Source organism: Schistocerca piceifrons, chromosome X, assembly GCF_021461385.2.
Source record: "Schistocerca piceifrons isolate TAMUIC-IGC-003096 chromosome X, iqSchPice1.1, whole genome shotgun sequence".
Taxonomy (NCBI): Eukaryota; Metazoa; Arthropoda; class Insecta; order Orthoptera; family Acrididae; genus Schistocerca; species Schistocerca piceifrons.
In genome coordinates this window covers 267,198,172-267,218,338 of record NC_060149.1, presented here as the reverse complement: position 1 = coordinate 267,218,338, position 20,167 = coordinate 267,198,172, and the positions used below count along the sequence as shown (strand labels likewise).

Here is a 20,167-nt window from a genome sequence, read left to right as displayed (position 1 = left end):
CTGCTGGAGAGTGGCACACACCGCTGGCAATGTCAGGATGTGAATCTGAGAGAGGGTGGAGAGCAGAGGAAGGGGAAAGGGGAAACTGTTGGCTGGAGAACATTTTTCCACCGGAATGTATGTACAGGGTGAGTCAGTAGACATGGTACATTCTTTGAGGGGTGATAGTATTAATGATTCTGAACAAAATACTTCATATGGCCATATGCTCTATTCCGAACGGTTTCTGAGATAGAATACATTTAATATCACTTTTGTGCATTTTTCTTAAATAACTCGTAAACCATACCCTCCAGCAGTGCAAAATTAAACTACATTACATTTCCTACCAGAAACGTTCTGTTTATTTTTCTCTAGGACCTATAGTTTGCACGAGGAGAGCGCTAGAATGTTGAAAATCTCGCACAACACCCAATGTGTTGTAGCTTAGTGTTTGTATGCCAGTTTAAGGCAGTTTCCCAACCTGATAGTCTACAAGCATTCACTGTAAAATTGTTTGTCACAACTTTCTTTACACTACTATGGTACATTGTAAACAATGACAGTGTTTGGATAATACAGAAAACAAATATCAATGGACATTAAAAGTGTTCTTTCTCGGAAACCATTCGGATTAGAACATATATCCATCTGAAGTATTTTGTTCAAAATGACTAATAGTATCACCCCTCTAAGCATGTACCTCTCCTCCTGACTCACCCTGTATATATGTTTTTTATTTTTCAACCACTTGTTTCAGGCATTGCTCATTCTCAAGTATGTGTCTAGTAACATATATTGCTACATCGTTGTCATTTATACATCACTTGCCATGCATAATTGTGCAAAACACAGTCATCAAACATCCTCATCTTTCAATATTTCGTATGAAATACACTGTGACAGTTTATTGAGTGAGTTTATACAGTCGGTTTCATACGAAATATTGCAAGATGAGAGGGCATTTGACGATTGTACTTCGTATGATAATGTGCGGCATGCAATTTTTAAATTAATGATGACGATGAACCCACATGTTGCTAGAGATGCACTTGAAAAAGGATGCCCGAAACCTAAAGTGTGAAAAATAAAAAAATTAAAAATTATTCAGAATCGGGTGCAAAAATGACACTCTTTAAATTTATTGAGGTTGTGGGATCCACACAGAAGAAAATTTGGATGGAGGCTGTTGGCACCACAGGTTACCAGAGATTGACACCAGGATGATTATGGGAATGGTGGATGTGTTGCAAAGATAACTCCCATCTGAATAGTTCAGAGAAGCTGGTGATTGAGGGAAGGAACCAGGTAGCCCAGGTTGTGAAACAGCCATAGAAACTGAGCATGTTATCCTCAGTTGCATATTGTGCCATATTGTGGTCAAGTTTGTTCTTGGCAACAATTTGGTGGTGACCATTCATCATGGTAGACAGTTGGTAGTCATACCAACATAAAAAAGTGCAGTGTTTGCAGCAGAGTTGGTATATGATGTAATTTTTATACAAGGCGTGTTTTCCAAGTAAGTACCGTTTTGAAATTAAAAAAAGACGTGCTAAGATATCTCAATAATTTTATTTTTACATGAAAGCCTGTACCTTAGTCTGCTTTTCTACATAATTTCTGTCAATATTGAGGCACTTGTCATAACGTTGTACCAGTTTTTGAATATCCTCCTCATAGAAGTCTGCACCTGCCTTGTTAACCACTGCATCACCACTGTTTTGACTTCATCATCGTCTTGAAGACACTGACCGTCCAGGTGTTTCTTCAAGTGCAGGAACAGATGGTAGTCACTGGGTGCAAGATCAGGGCTGCACGGAGGATTAGAGTTTCCCATCAAAAAGATGTGATGAGATCTTTGGCCTGATTCGCCACATGCGGACGGGCATTGTCTTGCAGCAAAACAATGTCCTTGCTCACCTTCCATGGACTGTTGCTTTGATTCTGGTGTGACATAGGCCACCCTTGTTTCATCGCCTGTAACAATTTGGCTTAAGAAATCATCACCGTCGTTGTGGTACCACTCAAAGAAAGTCAATGTACTGTCTAAACGTTTGGTTTTGTGCACTTCCGTCAACATTTTCTGTACCCAACGTGCACACAATTTTTGGTAATTCAAGTGCTCGGTGAAAATGCCATACAAAACACTACGAGAAACATTAGGAAAGGAGGAAATTGTAAAGCGTCTGGTTCCTCTCACCTTATTGTTCACTTCCTGCACCAAACTTTCATTAATGACAGAAGGACGCCCACTCTGTTGTTCATCATGCACATTTGTGCGGCCATCTTTAAATGTTCTCACCCACTTTCTTACTAGTCCATCACTTGTAATGTTTTCTCCGTAAACTGCACAGATCTCACAATTAATATCGATTGCTTTTAGGCCTTTTGCAGTAAGAAATCTTATAACAGCCCAACTTCACAGTCGGCGGGACTCACGATTATCGGGGGCATCTTAATCACTCAGTGCACGACATAAACAAGGAAGAATCAGACTGTAGTGGCGTCAGTGCGTAGATTAAGGTACAGGCTTTCATGTAAAAATAAAATTATTGAGATATCTTAGCACGTCTTGTTTTAATGTCAAAATGGTACTTACTTAAAAAACACGCCTCGTAGTTATTAGGCCATGACAATCCTGGGAATTCCTTTTGTTTAATGGCACCCTACAGTTGTATGAAACGTAAGCAATTCTTGTTTTATATCACATGCTTTCAAACAGTTAATAAACAAGTTTGTTGCATTTATAGTAAAATGACGTTTCTGTATGGCCACAATTTTTAATTTGTAATAGGCATGATTCTGTTTTCAGACCTCTGATCTGAAATTAGTTGACTTTTCAATTTTTTTGGGAACTATAGTTAAAAACACTGTGGAAAACCTTGTCATAGGTGAAGGTCAGTAGTGGATTTCTTTTTCTTCTTTTCTTTTGCATTGTATTACATTTATTTACATTCAGGGTCAACTGCCAGAGCCTGCACCGTTCATCATCCCTGTGTAGGTCATTATGCAAATTGATACTGTATTGTGGCATTACTACTTTCTTGTAATCACCTGTGAACAGTCCTTAAGAGCTTCCAACATTTTGTATTAGATCATTTATATATATTGTAAACAGTAACAGTCCTGTCAAGTATCTCTCTAGAAATTTCAATAGTAAATCAAATACCATCATCTGAAAATATTATAAATCTTCTAAATACTCTTATTTGTCTTCTTTTTTGTGCCACGAGCAATTGCTTGCTTATGATTTGGTAATTATTTTAATTCTTGGATGGATGTCTGACTTGTCACCACAATTGTGAGTTACACTAAACCGAGCGAGGTGGCGCAGTGGTTAGCACACTGGACGCGCATTCGGGAGGACGACGGTTCAATCCCGTCTCCGGCCATCCTGATTTAGGTTTTCCGTGATTTACCTAAATCGTTTCAGGCGAATGCCGAGATGGTTCCTTTGAAAGGGCACAGCCGATTTCCTTCCCAATCCTTCCCTAAACCGAGCTTGCGCTCCGTCTCTAATGACCTCGTTGTCGACGGGATGTTAAACACTAACCACCACCACCACCACCAGTTACACTAAGAGAGGAAAGTCATTTGCACTTTATATCTGCGAATCACATAAACGTGTTTAGTGTCCTCATATTTTTACTGTTGTAACAACTGAGACAGAGATCTGCAGCTCATGGTCTAGACCATAAACGTGTTTAGTGTCCTCATATTTTTACTGTTGTAACAACTGAGACAGAGATCTGCAGCTCATGGCCTAGAACCTAGTGTCACTGCTTCTACTCTGCAGTTTCCAAGGTTTGGTTCCCTGCCAGATGGGAGATTTTCTTTACTTGGTGACTGGGTGTTTGTGTTGTCTTACTCATTTCATCTACTCTTCATTGACACACAAGCTGACAAGGTGGTATCTTATAGAAAGACTTGCACCGGGCAGTCTAACTACGTCAGATTCTCTCTCTCTCTCTCTCTCTCTCTCTCTCTCTCTCTCTCTCTCTCTGAGAAAGAGAGAGGAAACCACAACTAGACATTTTCCTGTAAGAATGTGAAAAACTGCCCACGAACTACGCTTCATCTGGTTAGTGTACTGGACCAGTGGTCATTAATTAGGCACATGGATTCAGTGTTGGTTTAGCTGGTCTCACTTGTTGTAAGCTTATGCTGTACATTAACATATACATCTACTTCGTACTCCATAAGCCACCTAACGGTGTGTGGCGAAAGGTACTTCTGATACACTAAGCGATCCCCCCTTCTCTGTTCCACTAACATATGGTGCATGGGAAGAATGACCATCAGTAAACCTCTGTATTATCTATACTTTATCAAAAATTTTCTCTTCGTAGTCATTTCATTAGATATCGAACTCTTCCCGGGAAGTGCTTTCTAGAAATTACAGTAGCAAACTTCTCTGCGATGCACAATCCCTCTCATGTAACATCCACCACAGAAGTTCATTGAGCATCTCTGTAACTCTCTCACGCCGATTAAACAATCCCGTGACAAAATGCGCCACTGTTTGTTGGACCTTCTCTATCTCTTCTGTCAGTCCTACCTGGTAAGAATCTCAGATTGATGAACAGTACTCAAGAATCGGTCGAACAAGTGTCTTGTAAGCCACTTCCTTCATGGATGAGTTATATTTCCCTAAGATTCTTCGTGTGATTGACAATCTGACGTATGGTTTTCCTGTCATTTGTTTTATGTGGTCATTCCACTTCAGGTCTCTTGGGATAGTTACTCCTAGATATTTTACGTTACATACTGTTTCCAGCGATTTGTTATCAATTGTATAGCTGTACAGTAGTGGATTTCTTTTTCTTCTTTTCTTTTGCATTGTGTTACATTTATTTACATTCAAGGTTGACTGCCAGAGCCTGCACCATTCATCAGCCCTGTGTAGGTCGTTATGCAAATTGATACTGTCTTGTGGCATTGCTACTTTCTTGTAGGCACCTGCATCATCTGCAAACAGTCTTTCAGAGCTTTCAATGTTTTGTACTAGATCATTTATATACATTGCAAACAGTAACAATCCTATCAGCTTCCTTCAGGTACTCTGGAAATTATCTGTACATCTGTCAGTTTTGTTTCATTAAGAGTTTTATCTGTGAGGAAGTCCTGAATCCAGTCGCAAATCTGGTCGGATACTCAGTAAGCTCATATATTTTTCACTAGACAGCACTGCGGGACAATATCAAATGCCTTCCTGAGATCAAGGGACATGCATCAACCAGAGCGTCATTGTCTACAGTGCTATGAATCTCACGGAGGAACAGATTGAGCTGAATTTTGCAAGATCTCTGTTTGTGGAATATTGTTTTTTATAGAGGAGATTTTTGTTCTCCAAAAACATTGTAATTCTTGACCGTAAATCAAGTTCCATAATTCTACAACAGGTTGACATCAACGATATAAGCCTATAATTATGTGCATCTGTCGTATGACCCTTCTTGAAAACAGGAATGATGTGCTTTTTTCTGCTTGCTAGGTACCGTTTGTTGCTTCAGCAATCTGTGATAAACTGTTGCTAGAAGAGTAGCAAGTTCTTTCACATTATCTTTGTAAAATCTTACAGGTGTCTCATCTGGTCCTTCATATCTTTCCACTACGAAGTAATTGTACTTGTTTTTCTACTCCATGAGCAGCCATCTTAATACCTGCCATTTCAATGTTTGTACAGTGATTGAAAGTAAGAACTGTATTACAGTCTTCTGTAGTGAAATGATTTTGGAAGACCGAATTCAGAATTTGGGTATTCTCTCTGTCATTTTCCATTTTCGTAATAGTATATTCAATGAGTGACTGAATAAAGGATTTTGAACTGCCAACTGGATTTATGTAAGACTAAAATAAAATCTCTTAGGGTTTTTAGTCAAATTGGCTCACAAAATTTTAGTTTCAAAGCCATTGACTGCTTCTCTCCTCGCTCTCCTTATGCTCCTTTTCATTTTGTTCAGCTTTTGTTTGTCAGGCAGGTTTTGGCTTCTCTCGAATCTGTGACGAAGCTCTCTTTGTTTACATAGCAGTTTTCTAACACCATTATTAAATCATTTTGGGTCTTTTCCATCCCTTATGACCTTGTTCAGAACATACTTGTCTAATACATACTGAACATTGCTTTTAAATTTTTTCCACTTGTCCCCCACATCTACATTCTCAGCACTGAATATTTGATGCTGACTACTTGGATATTCTGCAATTTGTATCCTGTCACTCTTGCTAAGCAAAAATACTTTTCTGTCTTTGTTAATGTTTCTTGTAATACCTATAAATACCCATAGTCATAGTTGCTGTCATAGCCTTATGATGACTGGTGCCCTCTTTTATGTTAACTTATTCAATAATTTCATGTCTGTTTGTTGCTAGGAGGTGGAAGATGGTGCCTTCATGAGTTGTTTGTGTAGTTATCTGCTGAAAGTAATTTTCAGAGAAGACATTCAGAATAATGTCACATGAATCCCTGGCTCTGCCACTAGTTTTGATAGCATGATTCTCCCAATCTATATCTGGCAAGTTTAAGTCACTCCCTATTGCAGTGGCATGGAAAGTTAATGATATTCTACAAGTTCTCTCTGAAGTGACCTACCACTACGGCTCCTGACCCAGGCGGTTTAAAAAAGAATCCGATTACCATTTTTGACCAACCTGTGATGCTTAATGTCACCCAAATTACTTCACACTCAGAATCCATGATAACCTCACTAGATATATAATTCTTTAATGCAATAAATTCACCTCCATCGTTGGTGACTAACATATCCTATTGATAAATATTACAATCTGACCTTAGGATTTCATAGCTATTCACTTCGGTTTCAACCAACTTTCTGTTCCTAATACTGTCTGGGTAATACTATGTGGGCATTATAACCTTCAGTAAGTTCTGCTAGTTCTGGGACCACTCCTTGCATGTTCCTGCAGTTAATTAATATCATCTTAATCTTTTCAGTATCCAGTCTGTGAGAACGAGCATTCTCTGAGACTGTAGTGGCTCATGTATCTTTTGTTTTGACAGGCAATTCCTCTCTGATCCCAAGAGGGGCTTCTCCAACCCCATTAAGAGTATGCTTGCTTTCACAGGCCATTGCGCATCTGTATGAAATGTGTGGAAACCAGTATTAATTTTATTTCAGATAAGGGTTTGCTGCTTGTCATTGCTGATGGATATTGGCCCTTCTATGAATTTTCAGTTCATGTATCATTTTATTGGGCACTGTATTTAATATACAGCATAAATGTTTTGTTGTTTCAGACTGCCTGTGCTACATTTTAATAAATTGTAATCTTCTTAAAACAATTCCATTTGAATATGTTTTTTACTAAAATTATTTTGTTCAGACTCACGATAATGACAAAGTTTACTGGTTTCAACTGCTAAGCAGTCATGATCAGAACTGGAAGGGGGAAAAAAGCAATAATTATTGGTAAGTAGGTAGGATGTATCTGTTAATATTCACAGGTATTAGAGGAACGTGCTTCTGTACCCACTATTGATATGAGTTAGTCCCATCCCTATAAGTGTAATATAAAAGCAGAAACACCAGTTTGTATTACATGACCAAGATGTACACATCATGGCAGTAACATATTACCTAGTAACAAGCTGGATGAGTATGTTATTTTTGTCATGTTTATATACTTTCCAGTTGTATATTTAACAATATTTTTTTAGTTCAGTTGATGACTGCTAAACATACAAAACTGGTCAACTTTGACATTAATATTTAGTGTAGTCAAGACAGTTTTGATGACAACACATTTGTGTGTGTATGTGTGTGTTGCGGGGTGGGGGGTTGGAAGTGTGGCCAGTTGGTAGTTAGTACTTTCCATCATCAAAAACCCATAGTTATTTATTATTAGAATTTCAGTTTGAGTTGCTGATATCTCACTTAATTTATTTGTTGCCATTTTACACAGGTAGTTTTTGCTGAAGACGAGGGAGGTTTCGCGCATCATGTAATGGGCATTGTACATGATGCTGCCACTTATCTTCCAGACTTGTTAGACCATATGGCCGAAAATTACCCAAACTTGACTGTAAAAAATGGTGTTCTTGGAAGAGGCTCAGATATTGAGACGACCACAATGGCCCATTACAGAGAACAGGTATTCATTATTTGGTCGTTTATATTCATTGAGTCAGTTGGTTCCATTGTCATTCTTTTTAATACAGCAGTGAATACAACAATGTGTTTGTTTTGGTTAAGGTTATTTTCTTAGTGCTGTGATACATGAAAGTTCTTTTCTTGCATTATTTGTGTGTTTTTCTCTGATTACAGTCCATCTAAGTTTGTTTGAAAAACAGTACATAAAATAAGTTTGAAATGTATTCAGGAAAGTTTGTAGTAGCTCATTTACATGGTAACAGAGTAAAACGAATTATTTAGAAATAAAGAAACGATTCATCGAAAAGCAGACGTGCTGCATTGTTGACAGACACACAAACAGCTTTGCTTTGCTAGCTTTTGGAATGAAATTCCTTTCTCAAGCTGTAGGAGAAACATGCACACAAACGCATGCATGTTTCCCCTACAGGTTGAGAAATGAATTTAATTCCAAAAGCTAGCAAAGCAGAGCCCTGTAGATTTTGTTTGTGTGTCTGTCAACAACACAGTGCTTTTGCCTTTTGGTGAGTCGTCTCTTTATTTCTAAATAATTTGTTATTCTCAACCAGAACTTTCTGTGCATAATTATATTACTAACACAGTAAAAAGCAGATATGTTGAAATACTGCATATATGTTGCATGTGACAGCTGGATTAAGTAGAACCTGAAGTAAAAGTAATATTTATTTTCATTACAGTACAATGCTGTTTCTATGACAAATTGTATGTCATATTTGGAAAACTATACAGAGGTCACTCCTGCCTTGAAAGCAATGATTTAGCAGTGTAGCACTAGCCTTTACATTGTTAAATAACTTCCTTGGAAAACAGTATGGGGCATTAAGAATAAACTGAATGAGGTAGTACTGTTTTAAACAGACTGGGCTTGTATTCGGGATGGTGGAGTCTCAAATCTTCATCTGACCATCCTGATTTAAGTTATTTGAGGTTTCCGTAAATTACTTAAGGCAAATACCAGGATTGTTCCTACTTGAAGGCCACAGCTGACTACCTGTCCCATACTTGTCAAGTTAGTATGTAAATGCCTGTAATATGAATTTTTGTTTTCTTAAATTGCAATACCGCAACTTGTCCAATACCCCCTTAAAAGTGGTCTACAGATGGATATTACTGGGTGGCTATAATTAAAGTGGAGTTACTCACAGAGGTCCAATGTGGGCTGTAATTATCGTATGACAGCGAAACTTGGTAGATATTGTAATGGATAATGCGAAATCTATTTACTGTGAAAAAAGTTTAGTTGCATCAGTTGCAAACCTCAGACTGTGAATACAAGGAAGATGTATAGAAATGTTACCATGCGTAATGTATTAGGAACAGCACACGGGCAGAAAAGTGAGAAAGTCATAATGTTGATTTTATTGTTAACCATTGCTTACACAATTTGTTCAGTATGAGCACTGGAGACATCGATGATATGCTGCATCCTTAAAACAATGTGATCAACAATTACTTGCAGCAGTTCTGGTGGAATCTGAGCAATGTGTTCCTGCCTTCACATCAGGAAGAGACTGAATACGTCCCTGGTAAACGTGTCCTTTTAGGTATCCCCAGAGTCAAATGTTACATGGATTCAGATCAGCTGATCTTGCAGACCATGCATCTGGAAGACCTGTGGAGGTAATATGTTCATGGAAGATTGCATTACGCATACCTTTCACAGGGCAAGTGACATGAAGTGTTACCCCTTCTTGCACGATAACAGTGGTTTCCACACAGTTGCACTGTTCCAAAGTAGGACTCACATGCTGTACTACGAGGTCTCAATAATGTGCAGATGACACGGTACACTGCACAGGCCCTCCTGGTGTATTCTCTTCAAAGAAGAACGGGCCAAGAATAAAGGTGCTTGTGTATCCACACAGCACAGTCACATACAGCAAACACAATGGCTCTTCATCCACAATAAGTGGTTTAACAAGACTCCAAATTTAGCAATTCTGTGTATTCACTTCAACATATAGTGTAAAATGTGCCCATCACTCCATAGAATATTGCCCGGCTGCATGTCGTCAACTTAGATCCGTGCCAGAAGCCAAAGAGGAAACTCATATCATTGCTGTGGGTCATGAAGTTTCAGCTGCTGTGTCATCTGGATCTTGTATGGTTACCAGTGTAAAATAGATGGCAAAACTTTCTTTGCTGTTGACCATGGGACAGACAGTTGTCATGACACTGTATGAGCACTAGCACTACCCAGGGCATGTGCTGGGTCGTCATTTAGGGCAACAGCAACCTCATCAGAACTTCCACTGGGACAAGCTGTCTTCCTCTTAGAAGTGCCACACCAACCTTACCTGTATTTTTGAATTTAATTATCATCTTGTTTAAACCATTTAATGACAACAGGCTTCACCTCAGACATTTCAGTTAGCAATACTCTCTCTGTGCAACACTGTAATTGCTGCCGTTTGCATAAAACAGTTCAGTTTCACAAACAGTGCACAGTATCTCTTCTTAACAGTCATACTGTTCACTCACGCCACGGCTTGTCGAATGGCAGTGTGGATGTTATACTGTCTTACTGACAGTGTATAGCACCAGATTTGCATCCAGTTGCCAAAATTGAAACTCTCTTTTTCCCACACAAATCAGTTCCACCTTAATGCATTAGCATATCTACCAAGTTTCACTGTCATACTATAACTACAGCCCAACTGGACCTCTGTGACCAGCTGCATTTTACTTTTAACCACCCTGTACTACTATACAATGTTAGCAAACCACAAAGCTCCATGAATTACTGTTTGGGCTTTTTCAACTCTTCTTCCTGTTGCTCCTGTGTTACATATACCGCTACAGTGATGTTGACATCTTTTCATTCATTTCTGCAGTCATATCACATTATTCATACTCACATATTAAAGACTCGCAACAGGAATAATTTAGTCAGTGTACCCTTTTGTACAAGAATCTCATCTCAGCATACCCATCACAGGGTGAATAACATTTCTGTCATGATCATAGGCCTATTCTGTAAACATTCATACACTAGGCCTTGTTTTGCGCATCAAGTCCCACTAAGTGTGTGGGAAATATAATTCAGTCATCATTGTGTAAGGTAATTCTGAAAGACTTATCTGACTTCTCAAGATGTCAGGGGTTGAAAAAATATGTAATGACCAAGAGAAATGGATGCTTCAACATAGATGCGGACAGGACAGCAGGATCTGACTTCTCAAGATGTCAGGGGTTGAAAAAATATGTAATGACCAAGAGAAATGGATGCTTCAACATAGATGCGGACAGGACAGCAGGTTACACTGTTGTATTTGACCACGAACGGCACTTGTATAATTTCCTCAATATGTTTTGAGTACTAGATGTGGTCAGGACAGTGTTCTAAATAGTCGTGAGTGCATTATGTTGGAGTTAAGAGAATTCGAATGTGGGCAAATTGTTGACACTTGTATGGTGGGTGCTTCTGTAGCCAAGGCAGGAAAAGCAGAAAAGTATCATCCCCTAAGTCACCTAACGGATGAGAATGTTTGTTGAATAATTGTGATGGACAGTCATTGAAGAGGAGATCTGCTGATCTAGCAGGTTATGCATCTGGAAAACCTCTGGAGATAACATGTTCATGGAAGGTTGCATTAAGCAACTCTTTGACTCTGCAAGTGACATGAGGTGTTGCCCCATGTTGCATGAAAACAGTGGTTTCCACACAGCTGCATTCTTCCAAGGTGGGAATTGCATGCTGTACAGGGAGGTCTCAATGACATGCACACATCATGGTGCAACTGACAGGCCCTCTGGGTGCGTTCACTTCAAAGAAAAATGCAATGATAATAAAGGTGCTTATGAATCAACACCATAGTGTCACACACAAAGAGTGAAATGGCTCTTCGTGAACAATACGTGGTTTAACAGTTACCCCAGATTTGACAGTTCTCGTATTCACTGCACCCTGCAGTGAAAACTGTACCCCATCACTCCATAGAATATTGCCAGCCACAGGTCGTTAACTTTGATTTGTTCCAGAAACTGAAGAGCAAATTCAGAACATTGCTGCCGATCATGAAGTTTCAGTTGCTGCAACATCTGGATCTTTTGTGGTTACCAGTGTAAAATAGACTGCAAAACTGTCTGTACTGTTTATCATGGGGTAGACAATTCTCATCACACTGCATGAGCCCTAGCACTATCCAGGGCACATGCTGTATGGTCAGTTACAGTAACAGCAATCTCATCAATACGTACCAGGCTAGGACACCTTCCTCTTCCAGGTGCCGCCACCAAGATCACACCCATGTTTTCAAATTTCATTATCATCTTCTTTAATCCATTTAATGACATCAGGCTGTTCCTCAGACTTTTCAGTGGTGACACTCTCCATGCAGCACTGTAATTGCTGCTGTTCACATAAAATAGTTTCACTAATAGCACGCGGTTTCATGATAGCTATACCATTCACTTAATTTAGAACTTGTCATACAAACAGTTTACAATATCAGATTTGCATGTGGTGGTGACAGTTGGAACTAATGCTTTTTCAGCATAAATTGGTTCCACATTAATGCTTCAACATATCTCCCAAATTTCATTGCCATACAATAATTACAATCCACACTGGACCTTTGTTAGTTGCTGCACTTCAATTATATCCACCCACTACTACTACTACTACTACTACTACTTGCAGATAAGCTGAATAGATGTTGCTGTTCCGTAATTTATGACTGAAGCAGGAATACCATAGTCTGTGAATAATCTATTGTTTATGCAGTGGCTGAGAAAATATGTATAATGACCACAATGTATGTTCCCTTAACATTTCAAAAAAGCAGTAGCATCAACCTTGAAATGATTATTGGATCTTTTGAATCCGGACACTTGGAGCTAATAATACAACTGATGGATTAACCTGTATGCCAGATCTGGATTGAATTCTGATCTTTGCTGTGCACTGGCAAAACTCAACTGAGTGAGACATCTGATAATGGCTTGAAGCCATTGGCATTGTAGCACCTGTTATTAATGTAACAAAAGCAATTTATTTCACAACTCTTTGTTGTTCTTGTTGTTGCTGTTGTTGTGGTCATCAGTCTGAAGACTGGTTTGATATGCAGCCTTTCACAGTAGTTTACTCTGGGAAGCCTCTTCATCTCAGAATACTACTACTAGGGACAGAAAGCAGGCTGAAACAAGATATCAGAGACACTGAAATTCAATGCATCTTTTCTTTATTGTGGGACCTACAGCATATATTGTGTCCCAGTAGGACATGGGAAGGCAGTAGGTATGGGAAGGGGAGGCTGGCTAAGCTTGTAGGTGACAGTGTAGTGAGTGGTGTCACTCATGGAAAAATTCCTGTAGTAGTTGGTGTTAGAGCTGCACCTTTTTTAGACTGAAGTCAGCTGATAGAAATACCTGCTTAAAGGAAGTGCCTCTAACTAAGGGCTCACCTCCAGAGGATGTAATGTTTCCAAGTAGAGAAGGAATTAGCATATTTCATCAAAATATAAGAGGTATTAAAGTTAGTGAACTGCTAATGGATGTTAACTCTGAAATTATTGGTATATCAGAGTACCTCTTAAATAATTTGATAATTCAGAGGCTTCCTTTACCAGGCTACAGATTAGCTGGCTGTTTCTCAAGGAGTTCTCTGTGGGGTGGGGGAGTGGCTCTGTACGTAAAAAACAGTATTTCATTTGAGTCCATAGACGTATCATGATACAGCACTGAACAGATATTTGAAAGTTGTGCAGCATTAGTTGAATTTAGTGAAACTAAACTTCTAATTGCTGTTGTTTATAGGTCCCCTAACTCCGACTTCAGAGCATTTTTGCTTAAGGTAGAGAGGGTTCTTGATTCACTTTGTAGGAAGTACCAGAAAGTAGTTATATGTGGTGACTTCAATATTAATTTTGTATATGATTGTGCAAGAAAAAGGATGTTGGTAGATCTCCTAAATTCATAATGATCTGATACAAACTGTGTTTTTTTCCAACTAGGGTGCAGGGGGACAGTAGTACAGTCATAGACAATATTTTTATTCTTTCTTCATTACTAGATGGGCCTTCTGTTAGTAAAAGGGTGAATGGCCTTTCAGACCATGATGCACAAATTTTAACACTAAAAGGTTTTTGCACTCAAACCAATGTCATATTTAATTACAAACTACGTAGGAAAGTTAATCCAACAGCAATAGAGAGTTTTTTAAAACTTGTCAATGAACAAGAGTGGCAAGATATTTATAGTGCCGATAATATAGATGATAAATACAATGCTTTCCATAACACATTTCTCATGCTCTTTGAGAGTTGCTTTCCATCAGAACATTCTAAACGGGGTTCTAGCAGTAATGGACAGCCCGGTTGACTGACTAGTGGGATAAGGATATCATGTAGAACAAAGTGGGAATTATATCAAAATGTTAGAAGTAGTCACGATCAAGCTACAGTAGCCCATTACAAACAGTATTGTAAGGTGCTTAAAAATGTTATTAGCAAGGCAAAAAGTATGTGGTATGCAAACAGAATAGCTAATTCGCAGGATAAAATTAAAGCCATATGGTCAGTTGTGAAGGAAGTGTCTGGTCAGCAGCACAAGGTCAGTGATATAAAGTCAGTTTGCAGTAATAATATTTCTGTTACTGATAAATCATATATAACAATCATTTTCTGAGCATTGCTAGTGAATTAAATAAAAATTTAGTTTCTACAGGAAATCATATAAATTTCCTAGCAAATGCCTTTCTGAGATTGACGTCTGCAATACTCCTCTGTGATACAGACAAGAGGGAGATTGAGTCAATAATTAAATCACTGAAGACTAAGGACTCTCATGGTTATGATGGAGTGTCTAGCAGAATATTAAAGTACTGTGCTGCACATGTTAGCCCTGTATTTAGCCATATTTGTAATTTTTCCTTTAGGAATGGTCAGTTTCCTGAGCGATTAAAGTACTCAGTAGTAAAGCCGCTTTATAAAAAGGGAGAAAGGGACAATGTAGATAATTTTAGACCTAATTCTATGCCATCAGTGTTTGCAAAAGTTATCGAAAAGACTGTTTATGTAAGGTTAATTGATCATTTTATATCACACGATTTGCTATCAAATGTACAGTTCGGCTTTAGAAGTCATTTGACAACTGAAAATACTATATTCTCTTTTCTCAGTGAGGTACTGGATGGGCTAAACAAAAAGTTTCGAACGCTTGGCGTATTTTTTGATTTAACAAAGGCATTTGACTGTGTTGATCTCACAATATTGCTCCAGAAGTTCGGACCATTACGGAATAAGGGGAGTAGCTTACAATTGGTTCACCTCTTACTTTAGCAACAGGCAGCAAAAGGTCATTATTCACAACATTGATAACGGCTGTGATGTGGGATCTGAGTGGGGTACTGTCAAGTGGGGGGTGCCCCAGGGATCAGTGTTCGGGCTGCTCCTGTTCCTTATTTATATAAATCGTATGCCCTCTAGTATTATGGGTAACTCTAAAATATTTCTGTTTGCTGATGACACTAGCTTGGTAGTAAAAGAATGTTGTGTGCAACATTGACTCGGTTTCAAGTAGTGCAGTACATAACGTAAGTTCATGGCTAGTATAAAATAAACTAACACTAAAGCATAGTAAGACTCAGTTTTTACAGTTTCTAACACACAATTCAACAAAACCTGACATTTTAATCTCACAGAACGGGCATATGATTAGTGAAACTGAACAGTTCAAATCTCTAGGTGTTCAGATAGATAGTAAGCTGTCATGGAAAGCCCACGTTCAGGATCTTGTTCAAAGCCTAAATACTGCCATTTTCACTACTCAAACGGTATCAAAAGTGAGTGATACTTCGACACGTAAATTAGTCTACTTTGCTTATTTTCATTCACTTACGTCGTATGGTATTATGTATTGGGGTAACTCTTCCCATTCTAGAAGGATATTTTTGGCTCAGGAACGACCTCTGCTCACGCGTCTGGGTATTTTGACATTGGCCTCTCAATATGTATATTCCTTATTGTTGTTTCTTTTTACCAATACTAGTTTATTTCCAAGAATAAGCAGCTTTCACTCAGTTAATACTCAGCAGAAATCAAACCTCCATTTGTATCGGACTTCCTTAACTCTTGTGCAAAAAGGTGTACGGTATACTGCTGCATCCATTTTCAATAAGCTGCCACTCGAATTTAAAAAAAATCTTAGCAGTAATCCACGGGCTTTCAAATCGAAACTGAAGAATTTCCTCATGGGTCACTCCTTCTATTCTGTCGAGGAGTTCCTTGAAAAATTAAGCTGATTCTTATTGTATTGCTGATAGCGTTTACGTAAACTTATGGACTGACTTTTTTTTCAGGTTCATGAACATTTATTTTTATCTGTTATTACTTTTATGTTGTAAGTTCATGTACTGACACGTTCCATGACCTTGGAGATTTGCTCCTCAATTTGGTCCTACGGAACTTGACGTGTAAATAAATAAATAAATAGACATATGTACAGAATTGGTAGACAGTTTGCTGCTTGACATTTTATTTTGGTACATAAGCTTTTCCTGGTTTATTGTCTTCATTAGTACGTGTTCTGACATTGTTGATATGTTAACATCAAGTAAGCCATTATTGGTCTCTGTGGTTGTCAAATGTAATATGGTCGCAGAGGAGGCTGAGTGGTGCAGTCACCATGGTGTGGTGGCTGTGATGCTGGACTGTTGCATGGAGGGTCGTGAGTTCAAAACTCGCCTGAACTTAAAATTTTAATTTCTGTATTTGGTTCGAGTACATTCTAGAAGTATCCACAAATGTAAAGAATCATTGTACTGGAATTTTCTGTAACTGTATATATACCGTATGTGTTCTGGCCAAAGGCAGTTCGCACCGCGCACTTGCATGTGCAAGTGCTGACTGAACCTTCGTTAAGTGAACTTAGTGATCATTATTCATCTAATTACACCTTCTTCTACGTGACATTATTCTGGTGGAGGCGCAGGGTATTGGAACTTCTGATAGTGCACATTATTGACGACACAGTGGCTCCCATCAGGCCATGACAGAGCCGCCGTTTACGTGACTAGAAACCCAAATTCGAGCTGTATTCAACAGATTGCAATCTATCGGAGACAGAAGAAGAAGAAGAGGATGACGTTACGATGACAGCAACTGTGTGCTACCACATGAGACATCCGGGTTCTCTGGTGACAATGGTCAAGATCCAAACAAATGGCTGAAGGTATATGAGTGTATAGCCAAATTTAACAAATGGAATGACACCGTGTGTTTGGCTAACGTATTTTTCTACTGGGAGGGCACTGCCAAGCAATGGCATGAGAACAATGAGGAGAAGTTCACAAGGTGGGAAGTATTCCAGGCGGAACTGCACAAGTATTTCAGCGACACACGATGACAGAAGTGCAAGGTTGAAGATAAATTAAAGTGCAGGGCACAGTGTCCAGGAGAAACGACAGCATCCTACATTCAAGACACCTTGGAGCTGTGCAATATAGAGGATCCTAGAATGAAGGAGGAAGATAAGGTTGCAAATCTCATGAAGTATGTTGCTGAGGACATGTATCATGCCCTACTCCTGAAGGAGGTTTCGACAGCAAGCGACTTCATAAAATGGTGCCAGTATATCAAGACAGTGCATTAAGAAAAATTATACACAAGAAGTCTGAACGGCTTCCAAACGTCATATCAATGTCTGTGATGGTGGAAGGAACTGATTTCACAAGTGTTTTTCGTCAGATAATGAGAGAGGAAATTCAGAAGGCACTGGGATTGCACGACGAGCAAAACGTCAAGACACTTCAAGAGGTCATAAGGGAGGAAGTGGAATAGACATTGAACCCAATCTCTCGTCCTTCATTTCTCTTTAAAACGGTGAAAAAGTTGAGACACAGGCGAAGTTACATTCCTACAATGCCGCATGGGGAACCTGTTTGGGCACCAAGGAAGACTGACGTCTGGAGGACCCAGGATAAGCAACCAGTACGTTTCCACTACGGATAACTGGGACATGTGGTGCCCTATTGTCGAGAAAGGCAGCGGATATTTGATGACGACCGCGCCTGAAGACAGCAGACCGATCTTAGCCAATGCCAACTCCGGGACGACGAAGATGAACGAGAAGATGTGGATGCAGGATGACGCAGGTCACCATTGCCGCAAGCTAGCCACTGGAGAGGATGCTCCCCAACACGCCAGTTGAGGTCCCCATCACCGTTTAGAAGCTCCAGCCGATCACTTAGCTGCTGCAACCTGGAAAACTAAAGAGTACGACCTTCCTTGCAGGTGAGGCCGCTGAAGAGAAAAATCCTCCAGCGTTGATCACTACAAAAATGATAGGAAGCTACGTCAATATCCTCATGAATGGCTGACCAGCCCAAGCTCTTGTGGACTCTGGAGCATCATATTCAGTCATTTCGGAGAAGTACTGTCGCTAATTGCAGAAAACCATATTCGTCAACAACTAAACATCTTTGCTGAAGGTGGCTAGTGGGCAATATGTAAAACCTATAGGAAGATGTGTCATTCGTGTGAGTATAAGTGGCCATACACAGCCCTTACAATTCATTGTCTTACAAGAGTGTAGTTATGGCATCATTCACGGATGGGACTTTTTGAAAGCCTCTCAGGCAATTATAGATTTTAGTCGCTCGAAGATTATGCTAGACGAGACGAGATACTGTGGACAGGAAGATGCGCATCCGAGTGTGTGGAGACTATGTGTGCTGGATGAAGTGAACATTCCTGCAGTCAATGCTAGAAAGGTAACTGTCATGTGTCATGTCCTGCATCAACCCATTGATCTTGTAGTGGAATGTAAGAGAAACATACCACTGAAGAATAATGTGGTCATCCCAACCTCTGTCATCTTGTTTAAGAATGGATTCGGTGAATTGTGGAAAGTTAACTGCAGATTCTTCCAAGACGCATGTGCTTAGCAAATGCCGAGCTGTTAATTGCCGAACAGTTGAGCGTCATAGAAACCTCCCATGCCAAATCTGTGGGTGAAATTGGCACTACCACTACAAGACAAGATCTTATAGCTCGACTATCACCAGATCTCACTAAGGAACGATAGAAGAAGCTACTTACCATTCTTCAAGAGTTCTATTAATGCTTCAATCCACAGGTGAAGAGCTTATTAGACAAATCGACGGTGAAGCACTGGTTTAGCACTGGAGACCATCAACCAATAAGCTAGAGAGCATACCGTGTGTCAGCAATGGAACGTCGAATAATTCATGACGAGGTAGAGAAAATGATGAAGAATGATATCATTCAGCCTTCTCAGAGCCCATGGTTGTCACCAGTGGTTCTCGTCAGGAAGAAGGATGGCAGTTGGCGCTTTTGTGTTGATTACAGGAAGCTTAATAAGATAACTAAATAGACCGTTTACCCCCTTCCATGAATTGACGATATACTAGATGGTCTGAAGGGGGCTAAGTTTTTCTCAACCATGGACATGTATTTGGGATACTGGCAAATCGAAGTAGATGAGGCTGATCGTGACAAAACTGCATTCATCACCCCCTGAGGGCCTGTATGAGTTTAGGGTAATGCCGTTTGGTTTGTGTAATGCACCAGTGACTTTTGAACTGATGATGGATAAACTTCTAAGTCACCTGAAGTGGACGATGTGTCTTTGTTATTTAGATGATATTATAGTGTTCTCAGAGACATTTGATGAACATATAAAAGACTGAGGGCTGTTCTTAAGTGTCTCCAACAAGGCAGACTGAAACTTAATCCAAGAAAGTGTCTCTTTGGAGCAAACGAAATCATAATACTTGTACACCTTGTGTCAAACGAAGGTGTACGGCCAGACCTAGAAAAGGTGAGATGTATAATGGAATTTCTTACTCCTAAAAGTATTAGAGATGTGAGAAGCTTCCTCGGATTATGTTCTTATTACCGTCGTTTTATCAAAGACTTTTGTATCAAAGCCAGGCAACTTCAAGAGTTGTTAAAAGCCGATGCTAAATTTATCTGGGGTGCTCAACAAGATTCTTTTGATGTGCTGCGAAAAGCTCTGATGACTAACCCTGTACTTGGTCTGTATGTTGAGAGAGCACCTACAGAACTATACACAGATGCCAGTGGGTATGGGAT

At 39.4% G+C, this 20,167-nt stretch overlaps 1 protein-coding gene across 1 annotated transcript in view; it reads left to right on the top strand.

Moving 5' to 3' along the window:
- LOC124722302 overlaps positions 1-20,167 on the top strand; it is a 422,581-nt gene that overhangs the window by 264,580 nt on the left and 137,834 nt on the right. The window contains exon 5 of the mRNA XM_047247484.1: positions 7,903-8,091. Coding sequence (XP_047103440.1) covers positions 7,903-8,091 — 189 coding nt within the window. The remainder of the gene's footprint in view (positions 1-7,902; positions 8,092-20,167) is intronic.